Below are 15,000 nucleotides of genomic sequence, written 5' to 3'. Positions count from 1 at the left end.
CAGACAGACAGACAGACAGACAGACAGACAGACAGACAGACAGACAGACAGACAGACAGACAGACAGACAGACAGACAGACAGACAGACAGACAGACAGACAGACAGACAGACAGACAGACAGACAGACAGACAGACAGACAGACAGACAGACAGACAGACAGACAGACAGACAGACAGACAGACAGACAGACAGACAGACAGACAGACAGACAGACAGACAGACAGACAGACAGACAGACAGACAGACAGACAGACAGACAGACAGACAGACAGACAGACAGACAGACAGACAGACAGACAGACAGACAGACAGACAGACAGACAGACAGACAGACAGACAGACAGACAGACAGACAGACAGACAGACAGACAGACAGACAGACAGACAGACAGACAGACAGACAGACAGACAGACAGACAGACAGACAGACAGACAGACAGACAGACAGACAGACAGACAGACAGACAGACAGACAGACAGACAGACAGACAGACAGACAGACAGACAGACAGACAGACAGACAGACAGACAGACAGACAGACAGACAGACAGACAGACAGACAGACAGACAGACAGACAGACAGACAGACAGACAGACAGACAGACAGACAGACAGACAGACAGACAGACAGACAGACAGACAGACAGACAGACAGACAGACAGACAGACAGACAGACAGACAGACAGACAGACAGACAGACAGACAGACAGACAGACAGACAGACAGACAGACAGACAGACAGACAGACAGACAGACAGACAGACAGACAGACAGACAGACAGACAGACAGACAGACAGACAGACAGACAGACAGACAGACAGACAGACAGACAGACAGACAGACAGACAGACAGACAGACAGACAGACAGACAGACAGACAGACAGACAGACAGACAGACAGACAGACAGACAGACAGACAGACAGACAGACAGACAGACAGACAGACAGACAGACAGACAGACGGCACTCGTGCATCAAGCGCCGCGGTGGGGGGGGGGGGGGGTCGCGGGGGACGTGTTGTCCTTAACCCTTTCACTACCGCACTACCAAATGGTTAACCCTTTCACTGCGACAATACAACAGAAGGTTAACCCTTTAACTGCCACACGACAAAGGCTTAAACCCTTTCACTACCACACTACAGACGGTTAACCCTTTACTATCACACTACAGACGGTTAACCCTTTACTATCACACTACAGACGGTTAACCCTTTACTATCACACTACAGACGGTTAACCCTTTACTATCACACTACAGACGGTTAACCCTTTACTATCACACTACAGACGGTTAACCCTTTACTATCACACTACAGACGGTTAATCCTTTACTATCACACTACAGGCGGTTAACCTTCTGTGGTGTGGTAGTGAAAGGGTTAACCGTGCCGCCGACCAACCGCGCTCGGCAATAACACGACGGCGGGGGGGGCGGCGACTACGCACATCTGTCACGGCGATGTTTAAAGAGGAGTCATCATTATTAGTCTTCTCTTTGGGGAGATGGGTGGAGGGGTGGAGGAGGAGGAGGAGATGGGGGAGATAGCGGGGGTGGAGTGGGGCTGTCTGGCTATCGTCCTGCTCCTCTCTTACCCACTGAGTCGGGACATGAGGGGGTAGAGGCTCTGGGTGTCTGAGGGGGGGGGGGGGGGGGCAGATAAGCAGTGCCCTGGGTCTAGAGTCCCAGCACACTGGGGGCTCTTAAATCACAGCCCAGTCATCCCTCCACAGAGCACTCAAAACACCGGCGTTCCCATCGCCTGGCAGGCCCGGCCCTCCGGTCTGTCAATTAGCTTATCGCGTCAATCTGTGATCCTGAGCCCTGCCTGGTAAACCATCAAACGCACCCCCGCGCACACAAACACAGACATGTGTGGGTTCACAACACATATAAAGCAAAAGAACACATATCAATGTTTGAGAGACGATACAATTCAGCACATTTGTACAACAGTGTTTAAGTCTATCCGGCTGTGGTCTAGTAGTTAGTCTAGTAGAGAAGTGAGGAAGCGTCTAGTTAGTCTAGTAGAGAAGTGAGGAAGTGTCTAGTTAGTCTAGTAGAGAAGTGAGGAAGAGTCTAGTTAGTCTAGTAGAGAAGTGAGGAAGCGTCTAGTTAGTCTAGTAGAGAAGTGAGGAAGCGTCTAGTTAGTCTAGTAGAGAAGTGAGGAAGCGTCTAGTTAGTCTAGTAGAGAAGTGAGGAAGCGTCTAGTTAGTCTAGTAGAGAAGTGAGGAAGAGTCTAGTTAGTCTAGTAGAGAAGACAGTGATCTGGTTAGTCTAGTAGAGAAGTGAGGAAGTGGTCTAGTTAGTCTAGTAGAGAAGTGAGGAAGCGTCTAGTTAGTCTAGTAGAGAAGTGAGGAAGCGTCTAGTTAGTCTAGTAGAGAAGTGAGGAAGCGTCTAGTTAGTCTAGTAGAGAAGTGAGGAAGCGTCTAGTTAGTCTAGTAGAGAAGTGAGGAAGCGTCTAGTTAGTCTAGTAGAGAAGTGAGGAAGCGTCTAGTTAGTCTAGTAGAGAAGTGAGGAAGCGTCTAGTTAGTCTAGTAGAGAAGTGAGGAAGCGTCTAGTTAGTCTAGTAGAGAAGTGAGGAAGCGTCTAGTTAGTCTAGTAGAGAAGTGAGGAAGCGTCTAGTTAGTCTAGTAGAGAAGTGAGGAAGCGTCTAACGTCACGGTGACCAATTGCAGCCACTCTTATTGTCTGGGACCAAATACGGCCACGCCCCACTCCCAGTAAAAAGTGGGAATCTCTAGAATGGGCGCTGTATACGGAAGTAGCTCTCAAGGTGACGATTAGACAACACTTTATGTTGTCAGTAGATGGCAGCATTGGTTTAAAATTAAAGGCTGAAAATGTTGAGAACTACAACACTGCATTTCCCAAGAGCGTTAGCACAGGTCGCAGGTCACTGGGATGGGTCTATATTCTCCGACGTGATCTGAACAGCGTTAAACTATTACTGCAACCTCGGTATAGCGACCGCGAATGGCCAACTAATTATCTTAACAAAAGTGCGCTGGTAGCATTACATATGTTGTCTAAAGGGGGACATATGGTACAATTTAAGATTCTAATGATAATCGGCATATAAAGGACAAGATAAAGCATCGTTAATTTGTAAGAAACCTCAATGAAAACGGCGCAGGGTGCTATTGTTATGAAAATGTGATAGAATCCTATAAAAATGTGGACGCACTTGGCCTACGTTCCGTTAGTTAGTCTAGTAGAGAAGACAGTGATCTGGTTAGTCTAGTAGAGAAGTGAGGAAGCGTCTAGTTAGTCTAGTAGACAAGACAGTGATCTAGTTAGTCTACAGTAGAGGAGTGAAGGGGACCGTTTTTCCTGCCACTATGTGGACAATGTGTTTATAATAAATGGTTGTTATTTATCTCCTCTGCTTCCCTGCTCTTTACTGCCTTTATGGGCCAATGAGCGACAAGAACGTGAGGAACGTGAGCACCTGTGTGTGTGTGTGTTCTTGTGCGCACGTGTGTGTTCGTGTGTGAGTCCCCAACCAGCCGCACATCTATATACGTGTGTGCATGTGTATGTGTGTGTGTGTGTGTGTGTGTGTGTGCGTGTGTGTGTGTAGAGGTCCTCTCACCTTTGTTCCCCACCAGGAAGAAGAGCGGCTGGACGTCCGAGTCCTCGTTGGCCTTCTTCACCATCAGGAACCAGTCCTCCAGGTTCTCGAAGCTGCGGTAGTTAGTGATGTCGTACACCAGCAGGACCCCCTGGAGGGACAAACACACAGGCCTTCAGGCTCCGCCCTCCAGAGGACAAACACACAGGCCTTCAGGCTCCGCCCTCCAGAGGACAAACACACAGGCCTTCAGGCTCCGCCCTCCAGAGGACACAACACAGTCCTTCAGGCTCCGCCCCCTCCAGAGGACCACAACACAGTCCTTCAGGCTCCGCCCTCCAGAGGACCAACACACAGTCCTTCAGGCTCCGCCCCCTCCAGAGGACCACAACACAGTCCTTCAGGCTCCGCCCTCCAGAGGACCAACACACAGTCCTTCAGGCTCCGCCCTCCAGAGGACCAACACACAGTCCTTCAGGCTCCGCCCTCCAGAGGACCAACACACAGTCCTTCAGGCTCCGCCCTCCAGAGGACCAACACACAGTCCTTCAGGCTCCGCCCTCCAGAGGACCAACACACAGTCCTTCAGGCTCCGCCCTCCAGAGGACCACAACACAGTCCTTCAGGCTCCGCCCTCCAGAGGACACAACACAGTCCTTCAGGCTCCGCCCCCTCCAGAGGACCACAACACAGTCCTTCAGGCTCCGCCCTCCAGAGGACCACAACACAGTCCTTCAGGCTCCGCCCTCCAGAGGACCACAACACAGTCCTTCAGGCTCCGCCCTCCAGAGGACCACAACACAGTCCTTCAGGCTCCGCCCTCCAGAGGACCACAACACAGTCCTTCAGGCTCCGCCCTCCAGAGGACCACAACACAGTCCTTCAGGCTCCGCCCTCCAGAGGACCAACACACAGTCCTTCAGGCTCCGCCCTCCAGAGGACCACAACACAGTCCTTCAGGCTCCGCCCTCCAGAGGACCACAACACAGTCCTTCAGGCTCCGCCCTCCAGAGGACCACAACACAGTCCTTCAGGCTCCGCCCTCCAGAGGACCACAACACAGTCCTTCAGGCTCCGCCCTCCAGAGGACCACAACACAGTCCTTCAGGCTCCGCCCTCCAGAGGACAACAGGCGACGGACACATTGTCCTTGTTTGTAACACTAAATCAAATCCAGTATGTAATGTTATTTAGGGTCAGGGTTAGTCTTTGTATGGATTTGGCAGTCTGTAATACACACACATGGATCTACAGTAAACACACATGGATCTACAGTAAACACACATGGATCTACAGTAAACACACATGGATCTACAGTAAACACACATGGATCTATGTAAACACACATGGATCTATGTAAACACACATGGATCTACAGTAAACACACATGGATCTATGTAAACACACATGGATCTACAGTAAACACACATGGATCTATGTAAACACACATGGATCTATGTAAACACACATGGATCTATGTAAACACACATGGATCTACAGTAAACACACATGGATCTATGTAAACACACATGGATCTATGTAAACACACATGGGTCTACAGTAAACACACATGGATCTATGTAAACACACATGGGTCTACAGTAAACACACATGGATCTATGTAAACACACATGGATCTACAGTAAACACACATGGATCTATGTAAACACACATGGATCTATGTAAACACACATGGATCTATGTAAACACACATGGATCTATGTAAACACACATGGATCTATGTAAACACACAAGGATATATGTAAACACACATGGATCTATGTAAACACACATGGGTCTACAGTAAACACACATGGATCTATGTAAACACACATGGATCTACAGTAAACACACATGGATCTATGTAAACACACATGGATCTACAGTAAACACACATGGATCTATGTAAACACACATGGATCTATGTAAACACACATGGATCTATGTAAACACACATGGATCTACAGTAAACACACATGGATCTATGTAAACACACATGGATCTACAGTAAACACACATGGGTCTATGTAAACACACAAGATGAAAGGGGCGTGGCGACAGCAAGAGCAGAAACAATCAGCCTTCATGCCACCAATCAGGACTAGTTCCACTGCTGACCCTTTGAACCCACCGAAATTGAACATTTGCTGCGCAAAATATTTCTAAATATATCTTTTTGACTGCAGGATGAAACAGACTGGGTCTCATTGAGAAAAGTGGGTGGGGGTGGGAGGGGTGATCTGATCCTCTCTTCTGCATGGCAGACACGTGATGTCACAACACGTGATGTCACAACACGTGATGTCACAACAGGTGGAGGTGTAGTGAAGACAGGCCATGATTGATTGCAGGCAGCGTCAGTGCGTGAAACAATGTGAAGAAGCTCCATGAAAGCGCTGGTGAGAAAGTGGCTGAGCAGAGTGTTGCAACTGTGGCATTGATGTACGACTACACACTGTGTGTGTGTGTGTGTGTGTGTGTGTGTGTGTGTGTGTGTGTGTGTGTGTGTGTGTCTGTGTCTGTGTCTGTGTGTGTGTGTGTGTGTGTGTGTGTGTGTGTGTGTGTGTGTGTGTGTGTGTGTGTGTGTGTGAGAGAGACAGTTTAAGAGGAAGTATTGCAGAAAAGAACAATCAAGAAAACACACACACACACATGTAACGGCTTGGAATTAATATCAGACACTAGCCAAATTAATACAAGTCACAAACCAAATTAATACCAGTCACAGGCCAACTTAATACCAGTCACTAACCAAATGAATACCAGACACTAGCCAACTTAATACCAGTCACTAACCAAATGAATACCAGACACTAGCCAAATTAATACCAGTCACTAACCAAATTAATACCAGACACTAGCCAAATTAATACCAGACACTAACCAAATTAATACCAGACACTAGCCAAATTAATACCAGACACTAACCAAATTAATACCAGTCACAAACCAAATGAATACCAGTCACTAGCCAAATTAATACCAGTCACTTGCCAAATTAATACCAGTCACTAGCCAAATGAACATCAGTCACTAGCCAAATGAACGTCAGTCACTAGCCAAATTAATGTCAGTCAAGGACACGCTGATAGGAGCCGGAATTGAACCGGGAACCCCGATTACCAGACAAAAACTCTACCTCCTGAGCCACTATCGCCCACGAATGAATAATAAAATAGGTCAGTTCCGTGTCCTGTCCTCACATCCAGGTCTGTAGTCTCTTCACACACAGCGCTGAGGGCTTCTGAGGGGGGATTAGAGGAGTCTATGGCAACACAACCACTCTGTGGAGGTTGCCTAGCTATCGCATGTGAAAACAAACTCCCGCCCACGTCGGAGCTCCGAGCTGTCACTCCAGTTGGCACACTGTTCAGCCCCACCGCCGAGGCTGCATGGAGTGTGAGGAGAGTGAAGAGGAGGCCTCGCACCTGACGCGTCGCACGGCTGGAGAACAACAAACGTCTCATAATAGGTCCACAAGATCTACCCAGAGAGGGGACTGTACTTCAGTCAATCCTGTTCCAGCTCCTTCAGTCAGTCCTGTTTTGCAGTCAGAGCCACTCAGTTTTAGAACATCATACCAACAGAAATACGATACTGTGCTACCTACCACACCTTTACAAAAAACTCAAGACCTGGTTATTAACCAATCAAACATGTGATCACTTTAAGTTTTAATCAGTTCATTGTGTATTTTGTTATTGCTTTTACTATTATGTTGGATTGTGTTGTAAATATTGTGTTAATGCTTCTGTTTTAGGTGTATGGTCTTATAACATCTTGCCAAAAGGACTATGTGAATTAGCTAACTGGCTAAAACTGACACATTTACAGAAATGTTGATCAATGTGTACTGTCCTTTTTAAATAAACTGAACCTGAAACTGAAACTGAGAACAAACTCAAAAGCTGCCTTCCAGTTTCCTACACATTTCTTTTGCGTTTCCTCTTAACACTTTCCGCGCCAGACCTGATGATAGTCGGGTTAACAGCCATTGGATTACTGTTTTCTAAATTGGGGAGGCTTTTAATCGTCAAGGTAAGAGGATTTTAAGTCATGGTATCCATAAACTTCAATCGGTTCAGATCCTTTGAAGGAATGAGAATATCAACAAACCTGTAGGGAACGTCAGGGTACTGTCCTGCCTCACTTCCAGTGATGAAGCTAAGCTATGCTAACGGAGCGTCTGTTCCCAAAGCTAAATGCACGCACAGAGACAAAAAAGGTTTGTATCTTCTTGTCTAACTCCAGGAAAGATGTTAAATAAGCTAATTTCCCAAAATGTTGGAGTTATCCTTTAATAATAAAAAATATATATACAGGTATATATAAAAAAAAAGTTTAAAAAAAAAAGGGATTTTTTTTTTTTTTTTATATATATATAAGTCCGGTACCACCGCATCCCGCAGTGATTAGCCACACACACAACCGCGGTGAGAAAATGTCATACTGCGACAGCCCTACATCAGGGTCCCTCATTTTCAATTCATAATGAATTGTAAGTAAGGGTGCAGTTAGCACCGTGCAATCCATTCTTTGTGGATCTAGCCCATAGAGTTATTCAACAGACTACTATTCAGTTCATCTACTCTCTGGTGCTGGTGCACATCCAGTCCTAGGGCCACATGCCCTTATATTGAATACATCAGATCAGACCGGCAATGTTTTTTCACTTTCATAGTACAGTAGATCTGGGCCTATATCTGTTAGAACACAACACTTTCATAGTAGATCTGGGCCTATATCTGTTAGAACACAACACGTTCATAGTAGATCTGGGCCTGTATCTGTTAGAACACAACACTTTCATGTAGATATGGGCCTATATCTGTTAGAACACAACACTTTCATAGTAGATATGGGCCTATATCTGTTAGAACTTAGAACACAACACTTTCATGTAGATCTGAGCCTATATCTGTTAGAACACAACACTTTCATGTAGATCTGGGCCTATATCTGTTAGAACACAACACTTTCATAGTAGATCTGGGCCTATATCTGTTAGAACACAACACTTTCATGTAGATCTGGGCCTATATCTGTTAGAACACAACACTTTCATAGTAGATCTGGGCCTATATCTGTTAGAACACAACACTTTCATGTAGATCTGGGCCTATATCTGTTAGAACACAACACTTTCATAGTAGATCTGGGCCTATATCTGTTAGAACACAACACTTTCATAGTAGATCTGGGCCTGTATCTGTTAGAACACAACACTTTCATAGTAGATATGGGCCTATATCTGTTAGAACACAACACTTTCATAGTAGATATGGGCCTATATCTGTTAGAACACAACACTTTCATGTAGATATGGGCCTATATCTGTTAGAACACAACACTTTCATGTAGATATGGGCCTATATCTGTTAGAACACAACACTTTCATAGTAGATATGGGCCTATATCTGTTAGAACACAATACTTTCATGTAGATATGGGCCTATATCTGTTAGAACACAACACTTGCATAGTAGATATGGGCCTATATCTGTTAGAACACAACACTTTCATAGTAGATATGGGCCTATATCTGTTAGAACACAACACTTTCATAGTAGATATGGGCCTATATCTGTTAGAACACAACACTTTCATAGTAGATATGGGCCTATATCTGTTAGAACACAACAAAGCATGACTGAGCTGTACGTGTACAGATGTGTGGACTCAGAACTCCTGTACACTCTGCTGTGAACTCCAAATGCTGGTTTATTATGGTATAGCTCCGGCGGGACCTAGAGAGGCAGGTTTTAAACGGAGCTCCTATTTATATTCTGAATTCATCCAAAAGACATACAGATCATCAACCATGCTTTATGTTTGAATACAATAAAACACAATTTTCACATAATCTATACACAATTTTGTCATCTGAAAATCGCACAAAAAGAAAGCAACTCATGCATGATGAACATTGGTTGGATTATCTAACATGGCATTGACCAGATATTGTTATATACTGATGATTGAATAATGTTTTTCTGGATATTATATTGTTATATACTGATGATGGAATAATGTTCTTCCGGATATTATATTGTTATATACTGATGATGGAATAATGTTCTTCTGGATATTATATTGTTATATACTGATGATGGAATAATGTTCTTCCGGATATGATGAACATTGGTTGGATTATCTAATATGTCATTGACCAGATATTGTTATATACATGTGATTCTTTCCCACTTGTCTTATTGTATCACATCATGGTCACAAACCTCACAAACCATAATAAAACCCATAACTATAGTATACAAACAGGCTATAAAAATCATGGACCGTAAACCAATGCGATGGCATCACTACAGTGTTTTGAGTAAGCACAATCTTTTCACGTTATCTCTGTCTGTGTGTGTTGTGTGTCTCTCTCTGTGTGTGTTGTGTGTCTCTGTGTGTGTTGTGTCTCTGTCTGTGTGTGTTGTGTGTCTCTCTGTCTGTGTGTGTTGTGTGTATCGCTGTGTGTTGTGTGTCTCTGTGTGTGTGTTGTGTCTGTCTGTGTGTGTGTGTTGTGTGTCTCTCTGTGTGTCTGTGTGTGTTGTGTGTCTCTGTGTATGTGTGTGTGTGTGTGTTGTGTCTCTCTATGTGTGTGTGTGTGTGTGTCTCTCTGTGTGTATATGTGTGTTGTGTGTCTCTGTGTGTGTGTTGTGTGTCTCTCTGTGTGTGTATATGTGTGTGTTGTGTGTCTCTCTGTCTGTGTGTGTTGTGTGTCTCTGTGTGTGTGTCTCTGTGTGTGTATATGTGTGTGTTGTGTGTCTCTCTGTCTGTGTGTGTTGTGTGTCTCTGTGTGTGTGTGTGTGTGTTGTGTCTCTCTCTGTCTGTGTGTGTGTGTGTGTGTGTGTGTGTGTGTGTGTGTGTGTGTGTGTGTGTGTGTGTGTGTGTGTGTGTGTGTGTGTGTGTGTGTGTGTGTGTGTGTGTGTGTGTGTGTGTGTGTGTGTGTGTCTCTCTCTGTCTGTGTGTGTGTGTGTGTGTGTGTGTGTGTATGTGTGTGTGTGTGTGTGTGTGTGTGTGTGTCTGTGTGTGTGTGTGTGTGTGTAACCGTACATGAGCTCCGTAGACGTATTTATCCAGCATCTTTCCTCCTAACGTCTGCCCTCCGATGTCCCAGACCTGCAGGGTCACATTCAGATTGCCTGGAAACAAGAGAACAACAGAGAAAAGGAAAGGTGTCACTATGTCATCAAAATTACATCAGACGAGGGGGAGCGGCTGGGTAGCGCAGTGGACTAATCACTTGCCTACCACCGCAGAGACTCTGGGATCGAATCCAGTTGTCAGCGGTACCTCCGGCTTGGTCAGTCGTCCCTACTAACACAATTGGCAGTGTTAGCGGGTGGGAAGCCGGTGGGGTGTGTGTCCTGGTCGTTGTAAACTGTGACTCCTACTTGTCGGTCGGGGCGCCTGTTCAGCAGGGAGGGGATCTGGGGAAGATAGCGTGAACCTCCACACGCGTTACGTTCCCTCAGTGAAACTCCTCGCCGTCGGGTGAAAAGCATAACGACATTGGCATAACGACTAAATTGGGATGGGTGAAAAATACAGAAAGCCCAAAAATATATAGAATACAAATTTATTTATTTATCAGACGTAAACAAACAGCAGACAATGAAAACGTGCAATAAGAAACTGTTCCTGAATCAGTGGTTAACACATTGTCACTGTACAAGAAGTTGGCATCTAACCAGAGTGCAAAGGTAACAGTAAAGTGCATAACAATATACAATGTACAAGTGATTAAATGGAATATATATAACAAGCTCATCATCATTAGGTGGCTTCTTCGTTCCGAAGGTTGCCTATCACTCTCCAACCCATTCTGTCTCCACTTCTTCTCTCCAACTCTGTGACTCCGCCTCTCACTCCGCTCCAATCACAGACGTCGTCTACCCAGCCTCTTCTTGGTCTTCCACTTCCTCTCTTTCCATCCACCTTCCCCATCACCACCTTCTTGAACATCTCCCTGCTGGATCCTCTCAGAACATGCCCGCACAACTCCATCTTTCTCTTTTTCAACCTCTCCAGCAGCTGTCCTCCTTGCATATCTGCTCTTCTCAGTACCTCCTCATTCTTGATCTTATCCTTCCATGTTATCTTCAGCATCTTCCTCAGCGTCCACATTTCAAAAGAGTCCATCCTCTTTGCCTCTTCATTAAGCGTCCATGCTTCTGCTCCATATGAAAAGACTGACATAACATACGTTTCCAAAATCCTGGGCCCTCATTCATCAACGTGGCGTAGAAAATGTTCTATTTCCACACGTAAGCACAGAATTTATAATCAGTGCATGCACAAAAAAAACGGGATTTATCACACGTGCGTACACAGGTTCTACGCACACCTGTCTTGATAAATATGACTTTGATCCTACGTTTGAGCTTGTGCACTGTTTTAAGTATTTGCATACCAGAACCGCCCCGATTAACCATATACGGTAATGGAATACCCCCATGAAAAGTGGAAAAATGGACTAAGCCGAGGGAAGCGTGTTATGAGACAGGCTGACAGACGTGTACACGTACGGTGATGTCGGATATTATATCTATTAACCATTGCTGCCTGGGCAGCGCAAACACTAATAAAGACCGTGCTGGAATATGACTGCCTTTTCCCGTGTTGTTTGATTAATACCCAGGGATTAAAGTTCTCCTCAATTTTATTCCAAATCGCGATGGATTTTCCGTCAATTTTCTACCTGCTGCATATGATTTCTAGAGGCATACTACAATCTATTTTGATGTCAGTATTGGGTAGCCTATATAAACAATAATACGAGAGCATATACAAGAACAATGAATCTCACTGCATGTATGATGTAGCCTGCCTTTCAATACATGAACTTGAATTCCATCATGTTTGTGTGCGGGACTCACAAGGCTGTTGTCACAATGGGTGGTACCGGTACAGTAATAACAGTCTACACAATATCACGATGGACCATGCCATAGCCTATGTTCTATTATGACATGATCTGTGACGACAAATGTTCTAGAATGTTTGATTAAGATATCATACCCTGACAGCATGCCTATGATCAACAAAAGCGCGAACTTGAATCCCATCATCATATTTACATAGTCTGTCCACTATCTGGTGTCATTGCAATGCGTTTTTTATTCTTTCTTACAGTAAAAAGGGGGAAGAACACTATATCGTGGGTGTTCATTTGACTTGTATTCTGCTTACAGCTTCGAAATTCCACTTGTTTCGTTTAACGTAAAGCCTTTTAAATATAATCAAAACGTTCCCGTGTTTCTGCGGTCTGTGCGCAAAATAATAACGAGTTGAGCTACGCGGAGCGCAGTCAGTCAGTACACCCCGTATATTCCGATAACGCTATATAAACCATGCTGCATTCATTCTGAGAGAAAGATCTATTATTCCAAATGCTATTTATAGGGTTTTGACCATAATTACACTACTGTTGCTATTTTACAATGAACTATAATGAATTACGGTTCATACAAAACATGCCAGTGTTGAAACTAATGCACAGAAGCTCATTTCCTTGTTGTAATAATATATTCTACCACTGGGCGTCAGCTAAGTGTGCTCCGAGCTGTGCGTACACATAAGCACGAAGTCAAGTTCAAGTTGAAATTGATGAATCCCACTCTTTGCTTAGAAATGGTCGTACGCACAGGTTAAGCACATATCTGTGCGTAAGACACGTTGATGAATGAGGGCCCTGGTCTTCGTTTTCCAACTTATGTTTCTTCTCAATAATTCTTTATGGTTCCAGAATGCGCCCTTTGCAATTCCGGTTCTTCTCTTAATGTCCATGTTAGCTCTTCCACCTTCACTGATCCAGCTTCCAAGGTCCATGTACTCCTTCACTTGTTCAAGTTTTTCTCCATCCACCTGTATTTTACAAACAGTTCCTGGTGTTTTTTCAATGATCATTACTTTAGTTTTCTTTGTGTTTAGCGACATTCCATAGTTTTGCATTCGACATTCAGCTTATTCATCATGTCCTGTAGATCTTCTTGACAGTTACAGACTATAGCAGTGTCATCCGCGTATCTTATATTGGTGATGTTCTCTTCGCCAAGTTTTACTCCTTTCCCTCCTCTCAGACCTTTTTTCATCAGTGATTCACTGTACATATTAAAGAGTACAGGGGACAAGATGCATCCTTGTCTTACACCCTTCTCCACCAGGAAGTCTCTTGATTTCTCCTTTCCTATTCTAACATTAGCCTTCTGCCTCCAGTATAAGTTGGCAATTATTCTTCGGTCAGAAACTGGTATTTTAATATATGCTAATCTGATGTATGTACAGTAATATTATGTAGTTTAGTTTACGTTTATATTTTTTTTTAAATACACAGGGACAGTGCACATTAATCAACATCTTCAGTTTCCACATCAATGTAAATGTGCCTGAATTAGCTAATGAGCTAGTTTCCATCTGTAGTTCCTTCCTAACATGCATGTCTTCATGGTGAGGGTGTCATGTCCCTCCTGGCCCTGCTCACGTCCCTGCTCATTGTCCTCCACATCCTCCTCCACTCATTCATGGGCCTCTTCCCCCACCTGCTGGACAATACTCCTCATTACCTCTTGGACTCCCCTTACACCTGTGTCTTGTTAGAATGTCTATGTTCCTGTGTCCTGCTTCTCTTTCTCCTGTGTCCTCCGTGTCTACCTGTTGGCCATCTTGTTGTCCTGTCTAGTTTAGGTTTATGCTCTTGTACTTGTTTAGTGTTTATGTGCCGAGTGTGTTAGTCTGGTCTTGTATTTGTTATTTAGTCTTGTACTCTAGTCTGTCAGTCTGTTTCCCCTCCCAGGTGTTCCTTGTTATTACCACCCCCCCTTCCAAAATACAGAGAAAGAAAGAAAGAAAGAAAGAAAGAAAGAAAGAAAGAAAGAAAGAAAGAAAGAAAGAAAGAAAGAAAGAATGAATGAAAAAGAAAGAAAGAAAAAGAAAGAAAGAGAAAAAGAAAGAAAGAAAAAAAAAAAAAAAAAAAAGAAAGAAAGAAAGAAAGAAAGAAAGAAAGAAAGAAAGAAAGAAAGAAAGAAAGAAAGAAAGAAAGAAAGAAAGAAAGAAAGAAAGAAAGAAAGAAAGAAAGAAAGAAAGAAAGAAAGAAAGAAAGAAAGAGAAAAAGAAAAAAGAAAGAAAGAAAGAAAGAAAGAAAGAAAGAAAGAAAGAAAGAAAGAAAGAAAGAAAGAAAGAAAGAAAGAAAGAAAGAGAAAAAGAAAGAAAGAAAAAAAAAGAAAGAAAGAAAGAAAGAAAGAAAGAAAGAAAGAAAGAAAGAAAGAAAGAAAGAAAGAAAGAAAGAAAGAAAGAAAGAAAGAACACCCTTCTCCACCAGGAAGTCTCTTGATTTCTCCTTTCCTATTCTAACATTAGCCTTCTGCCTCCAGTATAAGTTGGCAATTATTCTTCGGTCAGAAACTGGTATTTT

At 43.9% G+C, this 15,000-nt stretch overlaps 1 protein-coding gene across 2 annotated transcripts in view; it reads right to left on the bottom strand.

Annotated features, from left to right (window-relative positions):
* rab28 (RAB28, member RAS oncogene family) overlaps window positions 1-15,000 on the bottom strand; it is an 88,663-nt gene that overhangs the window by 23,577 nt on the left and 50,086 nt on the right. For both annotated transcript variants that reach the window (XM_084338852.1, XM_084338853.1), the window contains exons 3-4: window positions 10,641-10,729; window positions 3,603-3,732 (exon numbers count right to left, since the gene is read on the bottom strand). In XM_084338852.1, coding sequence (XP_084194978.1) covers window positions 3,603-3,732; window positions 10,641-10,729 — 219 coding nt within the window. The remainder of the gene's footprint in view (window positions 1-3,602; window positions 3,733-10,640; window positions 10,730-15,000) is intronic.

This window comes from Notolepis coatsorum, assembly GCF_963971535.1.
Source record: "Notolepis coatsorum genome assembly, contig: SCAFFOLD_304, whole genome shotgun sequence".
Lineage (NCBI taxonomy): Eukaryota > Metazoa > Chordata > Actinopteri > Aulopiformes > Paralepididae > Notolepis > Notolepis coatsorum.
The sequence above is the reverse complement of the archived record's forward strand: the minus strand, read 5'-3'. Positions and strand labels throughout refer to the sequence as shown.